General features: G+C 52.4%; 1 protein-coding gene across 1 annotated transcript in view; it reads right to left on the bottom strand.

Annotated features, from left to right (window-relative positions):
* Positions 1-19,138, bottom strand: part of NPTXR (neuronal pentraxin receptor) — a 42,307-nt gene that overhangs the window by 12,439 nt on the left and 10,730 nt on the right. The window contains exon 2 of the mRNA XM_043880786.1: positions 8,749-9,748. Coding sequence (XP_043736721.1) covers positions 8,749-9,748 — 1,000 coding nt within the window. The remainder of the gene's footprint in view (positions 1-8,748; positions 9,749-19,138) is intronic.

Genomic DNA, 19,138 nt, shown 5'->3' with positions numbered 1-19,138 from the left:
CATGAGGGGCAGAGGGAAGGTGCTGGTTTTCACAGTCAAGGCTCCACCCTCTGCACAGTTCCCCTCCGCGCAGACAGCACAGGGCCCAGCTCCAGGGGCAGTAGGGCAGAGAGCAGGCTTGGTGGCTGTGGTGTGGGTCAGGCCACCTATCTCCTACATTGGCTCATCCCCTAAGCCCTGTGTGAGTCTGCCCCAGCTCACACCCAGGCTCCATCAGCCCAGTGACCTTGTTACGGAAAGCCTCCCTGCCTCAGTTTCCTCATCAGCAAAAAGGGTACAAAAATAATAGCTCATAGCCTGCAGTGAGAAATGTTAACAGATATAATGCCCTTCGAGTTGGCAAATGACGGGCTATGTGTCAGCTATTGTTATGATTATTACTAACACTCCTTAAACATCTTTGAAGGAGCCCATCCTCCTCCATCTCCAACCATAAATGTTTTTGTTTAATCATTATATTGAGAAAAAAAGCAAGTTACAGAAGAACAGTTGGATATCATTTATACAAAAGTGCAAAGATTCAAAGCTAGATCATGTATTTTATAAAAGCATAAAGAAATGCATGGAGTGATAAATACAAGTTCAGGACAGCGGTGACCCTCTCTTGGGGCTGGGACAGGGGAGGCCCTCAGGGACATCAGTCAGTTGCAACTGTCCTGGGTCTTAAGCGTCAGTGGGGACTTGGATGGTAGTCTTTACACTTTTGCATATGTCTTGTTTTAAAAAGTTGTTTTGGCTGTGCTGTGTATGCCGTGGTTGTATCTTAATTCCCCAACCAGGGATTGAAGCCACACCCCCTGCCTTGGAAGGCAGATTCTCAACCACTGGACTGGCCAGAGAAGTCCCCAGTAATTTTCTTTTAAAAAATGGGGGGAAAGATCCAAAAGCAGAGTCTTGAGGGTAGAATCTAGCTCTAAATCTTAACCCCAGCCCAGACCACCATCCCCAGGCTCCTACTCTGGCCTTTCTCCACACAGCAGCCAGAGAGGCAGGCAGCTCAATGCAGATCCAACCACGCTGCTTACACCCTTCAGTAGCCCTCCTCTCCCACCATCAATACCCTGCCCCTCTACTCTCAGCCCTTACTACACACCCCAAGAGGCTACCCTTCATTCCAACTAAAAGGCCCACCTGTCCCCAACTCCCTCTCACTGCTGGGCCTCCGCACATGCTGTTCCTTCTGCCAAGAACACTCTTCCCACCCCCATTCCACCTCCTCTGGCCAGTACCTCCTCACCCTCACCAGATGGCAGCTTCCCTGACGCCTTAGCCATGATGCTCCAAAGGGAGAGGGAACAAGGGTATCTCTGGAGGGACTGCAAGTCCTCACTCCATTCATTCATTCATTCATTTGTCACTATGTGCTGGGGCAACACAATGCACAGGTACCAGCATGACTCTCAGGAAACTGAGGCAGGGAGGCTTTCCGTAACAAGGTCACTGGGCTGATGGAGCCTGGGTGTGAGCTGGGGCAGACTCACACAGGACTTAGGGGATGAGACAACATGGGAGATAGGTGGCCTGACCCACACCACAGCCACCAAGCCTGCTCTCTGCCCTACTGCCCCTGGAGCTGGGCCCTGTGCTGTCTGCGCGGAGGGGAACTGTGCAGAGGGTGGAGCCTTGACTGTGAAAAGGCTCCCCACTTACTAGATGTGTGACCCTGGGCAAGCTATTCAACTCCTCTGACCCTCAGTTTCCTCAACTGTAAAATGGGAATAATAATATCTACATCTTAGGATATATGTAATGACAAAAATGAAAAAATACATAAAGCCTGGCATATAAAAATGGCTGATAGGGAGTCATAACCATTATTATTACTTACTATTATTGAGAGGCAGGAGAGCATGAAAGTGAAAAAAGTGTTAGCTGTTTAGTCATGTCCGACTCTATGCGATCACATGGACTGAGGCTGGCAGGCTCCTCTGTCCATGGGATTCTCCAGGCAAGAATACTGGAGTGGGTTGCCACTTCCTTCTCCAAGGGATCTTCCCAACCCAGGGATCGAACCCAAGTCTCCCACACTGCAGGCAGATTCTTTACCATCTGAGCCACCAAGGAGAGCATAGTGAGTAGTAACTGGGTGGGATGTGGGCCAGGGAGCCAGACTGCTTAGGACTGAAATCCCAGCTGAGTGACCTGGCCAAGGTTCTTAACCTCTCTGAGCCTCGGTTTCATCATCTGTGAAATGGGGAGAGTAACAGCCCCATGGTTCTTGTGGGACTAAATTGTAAGGCTCTCAGAACAGGCTGGCAGAGAGGGTGGGGTGAGTCGAGGGAAGCTCTTTCAGAGGGGCTGTCCTGCTCCCCCTTCCTCCCCAGGAGCCTGCCTGGCAGGCTTCTCTGTCTCCATCTCACCCCAGCAGGGGAGGGGCAGGAGAGCAGGTGGCAGAGGCCAGACCAATCTTGGTCCTGGTTCCCACTGCCACTTTGCAGTTGGAATGGAAAACAGACAAATGGACCTCTGTACACTGAGGGTGCCAAGAGACAGCAGTCAGCAAGCAGGAGGGGAGGTTGGGAGAAGGGGGATTGGCTCCGTGAGGGTCTGTCCATACACCCTCCCGGGCTCTGAGCCTCAGAGCAAGCGACTAGACACGCCATCCCCAGGCCCCCTTTCCTCTCCCTTCACATACTCCCCATCAAGCTGCCACAGAATCCCTTCCTGGCCCTGCCTGCCCACATACCTTCTGGGCCCTGGCCCAAAATCTGCAGCAGAGACCAAGGACCCCACCCTCAGCCCATTTTCACAGAAAATCCTGGCTGTCATCTTGGCTCAGCATTCCACATGCTGTGTGGCCTTGGGCAAGTCACTCAGGCTCCCTGAGCCTCAGCTTCCCCTGGAGTCAAATGCGAGGTGGGCGGGGGCACCTAAGAGCTTCCACTTCAGGTTGGCTGCCTCGATCCCTGTCTCAAGTTCTGCGGGGATCAAGTGTCTGACTGTCCTGGGGAAGCCCAATGGCCTTATCACTCGGGGGATGGGGTGCACCAGCCCCTGACCTCGGTCCACCTCCCACAGGCAAGGACTTTACAAAATGGCCAATAAACATAAGAAAAGGTGCTCAACATCATGAGTCATCAGAGAAATACAAATTGAAGCCACGATGAGTCCACCACACACCCACCAGAATGGGGAGTGTCTTTAAAATGACCACAGCAAGGTTGACAAGTTTCACACCAGGTGGGTGTGCGAACGCTTACTGCCACTTTGGAAAAGCGTTTGCCAGAGCCTCCTAGCACTAAATATATGCCTCTCCTGGAACCCAAGCAACCACTCATGGGGATACATCCAGGAGAAATGAGGACTTTTAGCCAGCCAGGGATATCACAAGGACACTCAGGGCAGCTTGATTTGTAATAATCCCAAGCCAGAAACAACCCAAACGTCCGTCCATCGGAGAATGGGTAAATAAGGTGTTTCCCACACTGAAACACTACACATCGGTGAAAAGTAAACCTCTAACACACACATGCCATGACTGAAGGTCAACGTGCAGTGAGGACACCAGACATGAGGGGTGCAGCTCGTCTGAGTTGACCTGAGGGAAGTTCAAACACAGAGAAGACTGGCCTGCAGCGATGAAAACTGGAATAGTGGTACCTCTGGGGAAGCAGGGATTTTGGGGTCACAAAGGAGCCTTCTGGGGTGCTGGAAAAGTCCTGATTCTTATTTGGATGGTGCTTTCATGGGTGTGCCCGTGTATTTTCATGCAGCTGCACATTTAAGATCTGTGTCTTTTTCACAGACATAGAGAACTGACTTGTGGACACTGTGGGGGAAGGAGAGGGTGGGACGAACTGAGAGAGGAGCATGGAAATACATACGTTATCACATGTAAAATGGGCAGTCCGTGGGGGTTTAGTGTATGACTCAGGAGCTCAAGCTGGTGCTCTGTGACAACCTAGAGGGGTGGGGTGGGGTGGAAGGCGGGAGGGAAGTTCAAGAGGGAGGGGACATACGTACACCTATGGCTGATTCATGTTGAGTACGGCAGAGACCAACACAATATGGTAAAGCAATTATCCTCCAATTAAAAATAAATACCTTAAAAAAGATTTGTGTCTTTTTAAAGTATGATATGTGAGCTCTTAAATATCTTGAATGTAAGATATACCTTTTAAAAAAAGGGTCACATGTAAGCCCATCCCTGTCTTCTGCCCAAGTGGCTCCTACCAGGCTTGGAACAGACAGGAGGGGTCTTCTTTCCCAGGGGGAGTCCTGCCAGGGAGGAGAGGCCTCAAGGGCACAGATGACAATTCCTAGTCAGGAAACATCTGCCCAAGAATTCAGAATCTGAAGCCCAAAGGGCCTGAACCACACCCAGCCCCTCCTTCTACCCATTTTACAGATGAGAAGACTGAGGCCCAGAGAAAGCAATTAAAGTCACAAGCAAGAAGAACTCAACTTTATGCCATACAGTCCTCCCATTTCAGAGATATTTAGAGCTGCAAGGTGGTTAGGGAGCCTCTACCCACTGTATCATTTTACGGAGGGGAGATGGAAGCTGGGGGTAGGGAGGGCAGGTGGTGATGTAGCTGGCTCTGGTTTCTCCAGAGTCTATGAGCCTCCATTTCTTCATCTGTAAGATGGGAACGTGTACAGGCTGCTTCATAGGGCTGAAGACTGAATTAGCTAATATGCACTAAGTGCCTAATACATCTTACTTGTTATTATTTATTGCTTTCAGCCTCCTGACTACCTTGCCAGCCAGCAAGACAAACCTTTGAGGACTGGTCCTCATCACTCTTGCTGTAGATGCTCTGATTCAGAAATGGTCCAGGCTACTACACAAGAGGCACTTTCCTCACCTGTCTTCCTCACTCTCTTAAAGGAAGGTGAGGCCTGATCCTTCAGATGAACCTAGAGTTAATGATGAAGAACAAGGACTCTGGAGCCAGACACTGACAGAGGCAAATCCAGGCTCCAATGCTGTGCCCCCTTGTGCCAATTTCTTAACCTCTCTGAACCTTGGTTTCTTCATTTGTTAAAGGGGGATAGAATCGTACCTCCCTCATGGAAATTTTATCAGGATTAAATGAGATAATGCACAGCACCTGACACATGATAAGCTCTCAGTAAATGTGAGCTATAATCGTTATAATATTCCAGGAACCTCTGTGACTATCATCAAGGTGCTCCTTTTCATCACTTCCACCCCAAGATGAGGAGAGGCCACTAGCTTGCCACGTAGGATTAAGAATGTGGTTTATGTCAAAGAATTGCTACTTAAATCAATTTAGAAATTCCATTTTACACATAAATTAGTGCAAAACCAGAACACTGTAACATGCATACATGGCTGGTTGCCACATAAATGGTCCTTTTGGAAAGTGGTTTTTGGCCACAGCCATAAAAGTCAATATCATCTGACCCAGTAATATCACTCCTGGGAATTCAGCCTAAAGAAATAACTCAATTGACTTAAAAAGAAAAAAACAAAAAACAACTATCTGCATGAAATCGATCCTGCAATGAGCATCCAGAAGAAAAAATAATTAGAAACAACCTACATCTCCAGCAACAGGAGACAGCCAAAGGACTGATGGATGGAGAAGGCTGAGATGGATCCAGGATCTTATAACCATCATTAAAATGGTAATTACTAGCAACCCCAGCAACTCGGGAACAATGTCCACATTCTGATAAAGGACCAAAAGGGGAAGGGCTTCAGAAACAAATAAAATGGTGGAACTAAATGTAAATTCCCCTCCCCAATCTTTTGACATTTTTTCAGTTAACAACAACAAAGATAAAAACATAAGACAAGCGATTTTTCCTAAGCCCTCAAATGTGACTCCAACTTGAGCTCTGCAGGGAGAGGGTGGGCCAGAGAGACCTTTCCTCCCTTTTAGTAGTCAGTCCAGTGGGGTGGGGAAGGGGGTGATGCAAAGAGGTGGAGAGGAGCAGGGGTGTGCTGAGATGTGCAGGGGTGGGGACAGGAAAGGGACAGAGTGTAATCAGGGAGGACCTCTGGGAGGAGGTGTCCTCAGAGCAGAGCAGACTTAAATGATGAGTATAGATAAGCTGGGGGTAATCTAGGCAGAAGAAGGAGGAACTGGGAAACATGCTGGAAATGAAATGGCAGCCTGGGAGCAGGCTGGAGTCGGCTATCACAGGGGAGCCCAATGGTGGGCTTAAGGAAGATCCCTGGGGTGGCCTGGAGGAGGATGGATGGAGGGGTGTGCCTGATCAGGTGGGAAACCAGCAAGGAGGCTGCTGCAAGCACCCACAGAGAAATGAAGCTGACGGGGAGGAGGAGGGAGAGACAGGAGCTGAGCAGGGCTTCCCAGGGTACACCTGAGAAGCAGGTTGGCAGAGGACCTGAGTTCAGGTTGGGACATGATGAAGGCAGGGGGCTGGTGGGATGCCCAGGGGAGGTGCTCAAGAAGCAGTGGATCTACTGGTCTGAAGCTTGGAGAGAAACCTGGGCTGGGGACGAAGCTGGTTTGGGGGCACTATGGTGGAATGGTGTTGGAAGCTTCAGGGTGTGGTTGAGTTCTGCCAGGGAGAGCGAGAGGAGGGCCAGGAAGGGTGCACATGTTAAAGGAGGAGGACCCAAGAGGGGACAGAGAAGCAGGGAGGGAGGACGGGTGGGTGAGAGGCACCTAGAAGCCCAGGGCATGGAGATTTGTAGGAGGGAATGATCTCTGGGGTCAGATGGCAGAGAGGGGTCCAGCAAGAGAAGGACTGAAATGTTCCTGTTCAATTTATCAACTCAACACCATGAGTACTTCTGGTGAATCAAGGTAGGAGAGAGATTAGTGGTGATAAAGTAGACCCTGAAGGGTATCCTTTTGAAGTTTTTGGAGAAGGGAAGGTTTTTGAGACGGGAAGAGGGAAGCTAGTCAGTGGCTGAAAGGTGCATGAGCTGAGACCAGTAGTCTGATCCCGAGTCCACTGGGCTCCAAGTCCCAGCCACTGTCAAACACCCCAAAGAGACTGGCTCTGACCGCTGTCAGGCTCAGAAGGCAGTCCTGGCGGGCAGGCAGCCCCTCCATGTCCCCTGCACTCAGAAAGCAGGAGTGTGTACAGGGAAGCAGGACTTCTTCCAGCCAGGAAGCTGACCTGGTGCTGAATCCCAGCCACTAGGATCCCCCCAGTCTCAGCGGGCTAACTGGAGTGGAGCCCACCCTGCCAAATGCACAGATGCTGGGGGAACAGGTCCAGAGCAAGCCAAGCCCTGCCAGCCCCAGAAGTGGGAGGAACCACGGGAGCCATCTGGGTGTAGGGGCAGGGGCTAGGGCAGGCAAGAGGAAATTGATTGAAGACCAGATTTTTTTTTTTTTAACATTAATACAATCTATTTCCTAAATGGAGGATTTGTTCTCATTTTATATTTTGGCTATTTAAAAAAAATTAGTAATATTAGAACTTAATGATAAAAACAGCACTCAAATTGAGACCTCTGTGAGAGGCCTGTTAGAGGAGGTCCTCTGTGTGAGGAGGTCTCTGAACCCCAGGTTTGGGGTTGGCTGTGATAGCTGCCTGGCTGTGCGCGGACACCCTGCGGGGTGGGTGCAGGCACCATCACAGGCTTTTTGGAGGGCCACTGGGCCACGGGGAAGGCCAGGCTTCCACACAGCATCCCCTGTGCTGCTCCTCCAGGGACTTCACTGAGAGCCATGGAGAGGGAAGAGTCCCTGCCTTTCCTTTCTTCCAGCCACTCTCCCCGCTTCACCAGCTGCACTCGGTTTAGGGGGAGGTAATAAAGGGGGCAGCCGGTGCTTGGGCCTCATTCTGCCCCTCCTTCCATGGATCCCATTCTGCTGTGAACCCCCTTCTCAGCAGTCTGGAAGTCATGGATGCTGGAAGTGGTCAGGGTCTCCTGGATGTCTGTCCTGACTCATTTGTCCAGCTCCCCCTCCAGGTGGTTCCAAATAGGTTCTCAGAGGGAGGCAGGGGTCTGGCAGCTTCAAAGGAGAAATGGCTGGTCCAGGATCACAGGACAGCCAAGGGCGGACTGCCCCTATTGGACCCCTCGTGTCTGACTCCAAGCCTGAGACAGGAACATCTGAAAAAGGTGACTGGAGGGGGAGAAACCCAGATGGGACCTACTCTCCACTCAGCCCTCAACCCAGAGCTGCGGGCTTCTAGGCATCTTGGCAGGTCTATCGTCATCTGAGCTTCTGCTGTCCATGTCCATGGTCCGAGCCCAGTTGGGGGACTTAGAGGTGCAGAAGGTAAGGAGCCGATTATGAGACACTGTTCCCTGCCATTCCGCAGGAGAGGAGGACCCCGAGTCCCTCAGACAGCCCTCCTATCTCCTGACCACGGGGGACTGAGTGTGTGGCTGGTGCTGCTTTGGGGATGGCTGAAAGAAGGAAATGAAACGGACATTTAAAGAGGTCCTGGTACGTGCCGAGCATTTTCACGTATCTACATTTTAATCAACCACACTACAAGTGGGCACCGTTATACCCATTTTACAGACTCAGAAACTGAGGCTTACAGGGGTGCCTGGAGGGAAAAGGATCGGGAGCGAGCTTTTCCCGCGTGCTCCCTGCGCCGCAGTCAGGGTGAATTTCCGGCCCGTGTGCCCTCCCTGACTCCTCTCTTCTTCCCTGGGAGGAAGGTCCAACCATCCCCTTTGCACAGACGGAAACCCAAGACTCAGAGACTCGAGGGCGACCCCCACCACAGGGTACCTGAGCCGGCGGTGGCCGCGGGACCCGGGGATGCCCTCGCTTCCCGCGCTTGGCCCCTCCCACCCCCGGCCGGGTCCCCGACGGCGCGCGGCGCGGCGCTCACCTCGATGCGGTCGATGCGGTCCCGGAGGGCGCGCACCGCGTCTTCTAGCTCGAGGATGAGCGCGGGCGAGTCCCAGGGCCCGTCGGCCATGGTGTCGCGGCGGGGCCCGGCTTCCTGGAGGCCGCGCGGCAGGCCGCTCTCGCAGCGGCCCAGCTTGCCGGTGAGCTCGCGGATGGTGTCCTGGTCGGCGCGGATGCGCGCCTCCTGCTGCAGCGCCGTCTGGCGCAGCTGCTCCGCGGTGCTCTGCAGCAGCAGCAGCTCCTCGCGCTCGCCCGGCGCCGCGTCCCCCGGCTCGGCCCCCGACGGGCAGGCGGCCGCCAGCGGCGTGCACAGGAAGCGGCTGAAGAGCGGTACGGGCGGCAGCGGGTGCGCGCTGGCCGCCGGCGCCCCGGGCAGCGCGGGGGGCCCGGCCGAGCCGCCCGCGCCCTGCAGCGCGCTCAGGCTGCGCTGCGGGCCCGGGGACGCGGCGGCGGCCGAGGCGTTGTCGGCGCCGCCGGGCAGCGCCCGCGCGGGGCTGGCCGCCAGGGGCACGCTGGCGATGATGCAGATGACGGCACCGAGGAACGCCAGCATGCCCGCGGCCAGCAGCACGGCCAGGAACTTCAGCGTGAGGCGGGCGGCGGGGGCGCCCGAGGCCCCCCGGCAGGCGCGGCGGCGGGGTCGGGGCGCGGGGCCCGGGCGCGCGGGGCCGAGCGGGACCCGAGCGCAGGAGGAGCCGGAGCCGGAGCTGTGGCCGCGGCCGCTGCTGCCGCCGTTCTGAGCCCCGGCGGCGCGAGGAGGAGAAGGCGGCGGGCGGCGGGGAGGGGGAGCGGGGCGCGGCGGCCCCGCCCCGCCGGCTCCCCTGGGCCGGCCCTGGCCCAGCCCCGCACCCCTTCCGTGCCGGGCGCCGAGTGGGGGCGCCGCCCGGGATGCGGCGAGGGGCGGGGGCGGTGCCGGGAGCCTCAGCCAGCCGCCGTCGTCTCGCAGAGGGCGGCGACCCGGTGGCCGGGCGGCGGGACTCCTGGGCGACCCCCGCCCCACCCCACCACGGCCTTTCTGGCCCCCTCCCCGAACCCACCAGGCCGTCTGCTAGCTTGCGAGGAGCTTTTCTCCACTTCGGGCTCTGTGCTGAGGGAGCCAGGGGCTTGATCACAATTAAGCCTCACCGTGGACACGTTCCCAGTACAAATGAGAATGAGACCCACAGGGGTCAGGTCGCTGTCCAAGGTCACACGGCTAGTATGCGCTGCAGCAGCATTTGAGCTCGGAGGCATCTGAGTGGACCCAGACTATGCAATGGAACTGGGGTGGGCCTAGGCAGAGCTAGGAAAGAGGCCAGTGTTAGGGGGGAGGGGACTGGAGATTTTGACCCAACCTCTATTTAGACTATGGCCACCCAACCGTCCTTTCCCATCCCAACCCCTTGAAAGAGCAGAGGTGACTCCTCTTAGCCCCATACAAAAAAAAAAAAAATTTTTTTTCCCCAGTGATTTCAGAAGGCAGCAGAAGTCACCCCCTCTGAATCTTCAGGAGCACAGAACATCAAGGGTCTATGAGAAGACCCCTCTCCCACTGCAGTCTACAGTAGCATGGCAAAAGCCAGGTGGGCAGGTGGACCCAGCACTGGAAAGAACAAGTGGACATGGGAGTGGGCTGTGGTGCTGGGGTGATGCAGGAAACTTTTACTTTCTCCTGTTGAAAATGTCTATATACATTTTGTTGCAAATTAACTCGCAATGAAAAATGTTTTTAAAAATTCTACCATCCTTCAGAATCCAGCTCCATCTCCAATTTTCCATGAGGCATTTCCTGGCCAGCGTGGGTTTCCAGGACTTGGAGAATGTTCAGAAGGCTGGGATAGAGGAGAGGGGCTGTGGTTCATGGGAGGACGTGCCAAGGCCACACCCAGTTCAGTCCTGAGCCAAGGCCGCACCCAGGCCTGTCTCCCTGCCAAGCCTGCATTCTTGACTTGAAGGGAAGGCCCACGGTGGGGCTCTGGACCACCAGGGATGCAGTGTGGTCTCAGCAAAGTGGTGGGGAGAGACCAGAACATTTCTCAGAATCAACAGCCCTGGGAGGCCCTGTGTGGCCGCTGAGATCCTGCCCAGGGGTTCTCTGGGTACATTTCACACACTCCACCCCACCCCCAGCCTCAGGATCATGCCTGTCCTGCTTACCTGATCTCTGGGAGTCGAGGGTTACCTGACTTGTAAAGTAGGAGCAAATCAAATGCCAGCTCTGTACACAATGAACCCCCAGAGCTGTATGTGCATGGATGTGAGTTAATACTCATTGGAGCAGTGACCTGGAAACCTGCCAAGCAGCACAGCTTGGAGGAAGCATCTCCCCAACAGAGAGGTGGGCCAGGCTCTCTGAAGGTGAAGGCAGGCAGGCAATCGGGAGCCACAAAGTCCTGCAGGCACGTGAGGCATTGGGATTCCTGGTACATCTACTTGTGTTCTACGAAGACAGAAGCACTCACATTCTATCTTGGAAGGGCAGAGAAGGCCAAGAGAGGGGCCTACTGCCCGGAGCAGAGGCCTCTGTGGTTTGGGCTTCAAATGGTGCCCCCTTTATGTAAGCTGCTCCGTGAGTGATGGAATAGTTGGATACATGGGTCCAGAGGCTGGAGTTGAATTTTGCTCAAAGTGATCTGTTTATCCCCTAGAATGACTTTTTAAACCTATGATATGAACATGTCACTCTCCTGCTTACAAACCTATTAGTGGCTCCCCGTTGCCATCCCTTTGGGGCTTCCCTGGTGGCTCAGCGGTAAAAGAATCTGCTTGCAATGCAGGAGATGCAGGCTCAATCCCTGGGTCGAGAAGATCCCCTGGAGAAGAAAGGCAATGGAAACCCACTCCAGTGTTTTTACCTGGAGAATCCCAGGGACAGGGGAGCCTGGAGGGCTATAGTCTACGTGGTCATAAAGAGTCAGACACAACTGAAATGACTGAGCATGTGTGCATCCCCATCCCTTTATGGAAGAAAGTCCAAATTCCTTAAGAGGCACTAGTACCTAGTGGTTAAGGGCAGGGATTCTGAAGCCAGAAGGCCTAGTTCAAACCTGCCTCTACCTGTTACCAGCTGCGTAACCTAGTTTGCAAAGAGGGTAAAGTACCAGGTCTTTGACAGCGCCTGACAGCACCCTCTCTGTGCCTCAGTTCTATAATCTGTAAAATGGGAGAATAGTAGTAGTACATGGAAAGCCTTAATAAATGTTGGGCCTTATGATGTTAGCTTTTCTTGGTTTACAAGACTTGGCAGGGCTCCCCCTCCCAGCCCCATTTTCCATCTTCACTGCTTGGAGCAGCATTAAGCTGCGTCTGACTTCCCCCACACACCAGACTGTCTCCTGTCTCTCTCTTTGCTCATGTTGTCCCCTGCCTGGAATGCCACCCCTCCTTCTTCCTTGATTCATCTCTATCCCCAGCATCCAGCATGAGGCCACATCCAGAGTAGCTTCTTGGTGAATGTTTGCAGTACTCGTCCCCCCCACAGATAGCACTGGCTGCTGCTGGAGGCAGAGGGGAGAAATTAGGACAGAAAGGACTTGAAACCCATCTCCCTGGAGCTCTGGGGAGAGGCCCTCCTGATCCCAAAACAGAATTCCTCAAGAGATGGCCAGAATAGGATTCTCAGGGGAACTTTCATAAGACTGCAACAGTCCTCACATTTTCCTTCTAAAGCTCACATCTCTGAGGTTCTTTATTCCTTCTCTTTCCTTTTTTTATTTCCTTCACTTTCATTACATCCTTAGGGAAAGGGAATTCTGCCCTAAATAAACAAATATAGTCATTAATTCAAAATATATATTTTGAGACCGACTTTGGATGCTGTTAAAGTGCTGCACTCAATATACCAGCAAATTTGGAAAACTCAGCAGTGGCCACAGGACTGGAAAAGGTCAGTTTTCATTCCAGTCCCAAAGAAAGGTAGTGCCAAAGAATGTTCAAACTATCGCACAATTGCACTCATCCCACACGCTAGCAAAGTAATGCTCAAAATTCTCCAAGCTGGGCTCCAACAGTTCGTGAACTGAGAACTTCCAGATGTTCAAGCTGGATTTAGAAAAGGCAGAGGAACAAGAGATCAAATTGTCAACATCTGTTGGATCATCAAAAAAGCAAGAGAGTTCCAGAAAAACATCTACTTCTGCTTTATTGACTACGCCAAAGCCTTTGACTGTGTGGATCACAACAAACTGGAAAAATCTTCAAAAGATGGAAATACCAGGCCACCTAACCTGCCTCCTGAGAAATCTGTATTCAGGTCAAGAAGCAACAGTGAGAACTGGACATGGAACAAAGGACTGGTTCCACTTTGGGAAAGGAGTACGTCAAGGCTGTATATTGTCACCTTGCTTATTTAACTTATATGCAGAGTACATCATGTGAAATGCCAGGCTGGATGAAGCTCAAGCTGGAATCAAGATTTCTGGGAGAAATATCAATAACCTCAGATATGCAGATAACACCACCCTTATGATGCTTTTGAACCGTGGTGTTGCAGAAGACTCTTGAGAATCCCTTGGTCTGCAAGGAGATCCAACCAGTCCATCCTAAAGGAAATCAGTCCTGAATATTTATTGGAAGGACTGATGCTGAAGTTGAAACTCCAGTACTTTGGCCAGCTGATAGGAAGAACTGACTCATTTATTTGAAAAGACCTTGATGCTGGGAAGGATTGAAGACAGGAGGAGAAGGGGACGACAGAGGATGAGATGGTGGGATGGCATCACCGACTCAATGGACATGAATTTGAGCAAGCTCTGGGAGTTGGTGATGGACAGGGAAGCCTGGTATGCTGCAGTCCATGGGGTCGCAAAGAGTTGAACACTGCTAAGAGACTGAACTGAACTGAACTTGGACCAGGCATAGTGCCAGGCACCAGGGAGAGCTGGAAACAGGATAAAATTACAGTTTTATATTCCAGTGGGGAGGCAGGCAGTAAATAAATGAATAATTAAATAAGCAAGTTAATTTATAACAGTAATGAGAACTATAAGGAAATTTTTAAAGTAACATGATAGAAAGTTATAGGAGGTGTGTGAGGAGTGTGGGACGGGTGTTGGGAGATGGGCATTACTTATAAGGTTGTCAGAAAAGGCCTGCATTTAGCTGAGACTTGAATGACCTGAGAAACCAGCCATGGAGAAACTTCGGGAAGGACTGAGTGTTCTAGGCAGAGGGAACAGCTAGTGCAAAGGCCCTGAGGCAGAAATGAGTTTGATAGATTCCAGGAACAGAAAGAAGGCCAGTGGGGCTGGAGCAGAGTGAACACTGGGGAGAGAGGAAACTGGAGGGGAAGGCAGGGCAAGGTCATGTGGGCCTTTACGGGCCAAGGGGAGGGAATGGGTTTGATTTTACGCTCCATTGGTGGGCTTTAAGCAAGGAAGCAACACCATGTGGTTTGTGTTTGTAAAAGATCAATGGTGGCTGTGTGGGAGCTGGGCCATTAAGGGACAGGAGAGGAAACAAGGAGACCAGGTAGGGGCCATGCCACCATCCAGGTGAGAGGACTGAGCAGTTTGGAGGTCATGATAATGGAGAGAATTGGTTGGACCATGGGTTGATTTTAGAGGTAGAGTCTCTTAGTTGGGTCCTTCAGGAAGCAGACATCAAGATAGCATTAGCTATGCAAGTGGTTGATAGGAGACTAAGGCTTGTGAAAGAGAAAGAGGAGAAAGAAGAATTGGGCAGGTTGAACCTCAGACCTCCATGCAGATCTGACAAAGCCTTGGCCTTCTTAACAGGGTGTTCTGGAGCCAATGGGCTTCCCTGGTGGCTCAACGGTAAAAGAATCGACCAGCTGGTGCAGAGACAATGGTTTGATCCCTGGGTTGGGAGGATTCCCTGGAGGAGGAAATGGCAACCCACTCCAGCATTCTTGCCTGGAGAATCCCATGGACAGAGGAGCCTGGTGGGCTACAGTCCACGCAGTCACAGGAGTCAGACAGGACTGAGCACGCATGCACCCTGGGGCCAGCAGTGCCTATCAGGGAAGTTTGGCATTGGGCAGAAATGCCCAGTTCTCAGTATACTTTTCATGCCCAGTCATCAATTGAGTACTTTTCCAGAAGAGGGTGGCTTCGGCTCAAAAAGTGGGGTGACGTCCACACAGAAACCTGCACGTGGACATTTACGACAGCTCTGTTCATGGTCGCTAAGACGTGAAAGCAACCAAGATGCCTTTCAGTAAGTGAATGAATAACTAAACAGATATATCCAGACAGTGGAATATTATTCAGCAATAAAAAGACAGGAGCTGTCAAATCATGAGAAAACAAGGAGGTACCCTAAATGCATATTACTAAGTGAAAGAAGTCAGTCTGACAAGGCAGCATACTGTATGACTCCACCGTATGACGTTTTGGAAGAGGCAAAACTATGGAGATGGTGAAAAGATCAGGAGTTGCCAGGGGTTATGGGGGAGGGGAGGATGAATAGGAGGAGCACAGAGGATTTTTAGGGCAGTGAAACTACTCTCTATGATACTGTAATGGTATCATTTATCGAAACCCACAGAATATACAACACCAAAGAGGGAACCCTAATGTAAACTAGGGACACTGGGTATAATGATGTAGAGTCAGTCATAAAAATCAGTTCATCAGTCATAAAAAATGTCCCACTCTGGTGTAGGATGTGGATAATGGGGGAAGTTATGCATACGTAGGGGTGGGAGGGGATATGGGAAACCTCTATACCTTCTGCTCAATATACTGTGAACTGAAAACTGCTCTAACCAACCAACCAACAAAAACCACACCTAAAGGTGCTGTTCATGGCTGCCACGTCCCACCCCTTGCTCCATGAACATTCACTTCTCCATACACAGCCCGGGAGCAGCCCCTCTGAGGTTCCCTGGGCCCCTCTTACTGAGGGTATATTTAGAAGTAGGGGTTGTGGAGAAGGAAATGGCAACCCACTCCAGTATTCTTGCCTGGAAAAGTCCATGGACAGAGGAGCCTGGCGGGCTGCAGTCCATGGGGTTACATGACTGAGCATGTGTGCACAAGGGTGGAAGGAGATGGGTTGGTAGTAATAAAGTGGTAGAACTAAAAAAAAAAAAAAGTAGGGGTTGGTAGGATGAACCACAGTCCCCATCACAGTTGGTCTCAGGGCCCCAAGAAGAACTCACTGCCTCCTACCTCTGCCACCCAGTCTAAATTCCCCTGCCTTCTGTTAGTACCTCTTGCTGAGTAAACGGCAGTGAGGAGGGGCTGGAGAATATTCTTTCCTTCCACAGCCTAGTAAAGTCCACGCACGACATATCTGCAGGCGGGGAGGGAGGAGGTAGGATTGTGGAGGGAGAACTTCAGACTATAAGAAAGTCATTTCTAAAAGAACAGGGGCGTGGGCGCTAGTCAGGCAGCTAGTTTCTGTTACAGGCCTGTGGCAGAACCAGACTTTGAAATCAGGGCTTAATGTGACCTGATTCACCCAGTTTCAGCACTGCAGTTCCTGTGTCCCAGGAAACCTCTCAGTCCTGGGTGGATCCAGCTGGCTGGTCAACCGAACTATCCCTAAAGTACACTCCCTCAGTGCTGGTACCGTGGACACCGAATAACACACGACTCTCTCTCTCCCCCTGCCTTCCTCAACCCCTGGGCTGCCCTCCACTACGGCCTCTCCCCCTTTACCTGTCTATCGAAAGACTGTGAACCCCTCGAAGGCAGGAACCGGCTGTGTCACCCTCATCTCTGTGTCTCCAGGGCCAGCCCCTGTGGATACTCAAACTCACGGGGGCTGGAGACAACACCACCTGGGCTATGCTCGTGAACCAAAGCACCTCCTTTCCCCGGAGGGTGGAGAGGTGGGGACTGGGGTCAAACAGAGCTGCCTGCGCCCATTCTGGACATCCCCATCCCAAGGGCCTTGTCTCCACTCACGCATGGGCTGTCCCTGGACCAGAGCTGCCTCAGTCTCCCCATCTATAAAATGGGGCTGTGGATTATAACAAGAATTAAAAGACCAGATGAAGTGTTGCATGTGAAACCTCCCAGGGACTCGGAGGCAGGGATTGGTTCTTATTATGCTACTTCGTATTCCCAGGGCACTCAGTAGATGCCCGATACCTGCTGCATGCATGCTCAGTCGTGTCTGACTCTGCGACCCCATAGACTGTAGTCCGCCAGGCTTCTCTGTCCACGGAATTTCCCAGGCAAGAATACTGGAGTGGGTTGCCATTTCCTTCTTCAGGGGGTCTCCCCGAATCAAAGATCAAACCCACATCTCCTGCCTTGGCAGGTGGATTCTTTTACCACTGAGCCACCTGGGAAGCCCCTCCAATACATGCTACCCTCTTCCTTATTTATTCCTAGCATATATTAGATGCTCATTAAATGTTAATTTCCCTTTTTACTTCTTTCCCTTGACTCCCCAGGAGCCTACAGTGCCTTCCTCCATAGTTTCTCTGTCCTTTCTTCATTCCCCTCTCACCCTCTTTCCAAGCAGGGTTGGGGAGCCCTTCAGACTGAGGTTCATGTATGTGTTTCATCAACACACCCCAGTACAGGGCTTTCCAGGGAGAAGCAGGGCTCAGGTAAGGCCCAAAAGGCTTAGGTGTGAGCATCAGGTGCTGGGATAAGGATCCAGGCCAGAGAGGAGGGGCAGCAGCCAGGGAAGAGGGAGCTTTCCTCTCTGGGGAAGCCCAGAGATTTCCATCCAGGGTGTTTACTTCCTTGGAAGCGGGAAAAGGAGCCAACCCACCTCTCAGGCTCAAGCAGGAAGCGAGGACATCTGTTCTCGGCTTGGGAGGAGCTGAGAATCAAGGAGGAAACGGGTGTCCTCCTTGTGGGGGGCCTGGGAGTTGGCTGGAGCATGTGAGCTTGTGTCCAGGTCCAGTCAAGAAGGACCAGAAGGAGTGGCTGCCTGATAAGGCTGCGTCCTCTCTCTGAGGCCGTAAGGGCCGGGGCTCTCCCTGTTTCATCAGCATCCCAAATGCCCCCAGTTCCTCCTCCCCTGCACTTTTCATTCTGCCTGATCCTCACCGTTGGCAACCTTGGAGCGCCATACTGTAACCGTCCCCATTTAACAATAAGAAAGTTGAAATCAGAGAGATTCATTCATTTCCCCAGGGTCCCCTGATCAGTGGGTGTCCATCTAGGAGTTGAACCATGTCGCATGTTCTCACTGGGTTGATCAGCCCCACCCAGTGAGGAAGCAGTATGTCCTGGGAGCTTCCTTCCGCCCTCAGCTTAGTCCCATCCCCGTCTACCCTCTTCTCCAGGCAGTTCCCAGGCAGAGCCCAGGAGCCCCCCTAAATCCATCAGCCACTGCAGCACCCCTCCGGCCCTCACCAGTGGTCCCAGCACCAGTTTTCATTGCATTCACCTGTAACTTGCATTCCCAAGTTCAAGAACTTCTTGAGGTCTATTACCACGTCTGCTTCATATCTGGGTCACTGGCTCCCTGCCCGTGTTCAGGGTGTATTTCCATCCAAGCACGATGGAACCTCAGGGCTGGTGGCTGTTACTCCAGCTCTTCTAGAAAAGGCTGTTTTCCTTTTTGTTTTTGGTGGCACCGCAAGGCATGTGCGTGGGATCTTAGTTTCCCTGACCAGGGATCAAACCCTCGCCCCCTGCATTGGAAGTGTGGAATCTTAACCACTGGACTGCCAGCGAAGTTCCAAAAGGGCACTTTTCTGATGATCCCCAACTCTGTAGATATAGCTCATGGAAGCTGAGTTTTAGAGAGCATTCTTTCCTTAGCCTGTAAAATGGGTAGGAGCAGTTCTGTGCTGCCTACAGAGATGGTAAAAGGCAAAAGGCCTGCTGCTGAAGGAGGGGCAGGGGCAGGTGGACACTGCAGGGCCAGATGGAGGTGTGTGATGGGGCTCAAGACCAAGGGGGTGAGTACCTGGGACCTCACCTGGATGGCTGTTCACTTGTATCCAGTGAGGAGCCAAGGATGCCTGGCAGCCACTCCTCAAATGCCATCTGTTTCCTGATCTAGCCCAGGGTACCCAAGGTGATCCCTAGGGGAAGACGGGGGCAGGTTGGGGAGACTCTCCCAGAGGCTAGGAGAAGGCAGAAGACATGAGACCAGGGTAGAGTGGGCAGTCCTGCTGGATGGACCCTTCCCTGATCCTGCCTGCAGAGCCTGCTGGCTCTCTCCTCGGCCCACCGTGGGGTGGGTCCAGGCTTGGATCTCTCTCCTCACTGAAGTTTGTCGGCCACCAGCACTAGCTGCAGCCACAAACAAATGGTACCCACGCACAGTTTATTTTTCGGAAACTGAGAAACAGGGAGAAAAGGGACTTTGCCAAGATTGCACAGCAAGGAGGAAGCATTTGAGAACAATGTTTATCTCTAACACTGGAATCCTTCTTACAATGTTCCTCAGGCCTTTATAAGTAATCATTAAAAGCCTCACAAAGCCTCGGTGGAACAGGCGTGTGGCTATTA

The sequence above is a fragment of the Cervus elaphus genome, chromosome 22 (assembly GCF_910594005.1).
Source record: "Cervus elaphus chromosome 22, mCerEla1.1, whole genome shotgun sequence".
Classification (NCBI taxonomy): Eukaryota; Metazoa; Chordata; class Mammalia; order Artiodactyla; family Cervidae; genus Cervus; species Cervus elaphus.
Note: the sequence above shows the minus strand (reverse complement) of the source record. Positions and strands in the feature narration are given on the sequence as shown.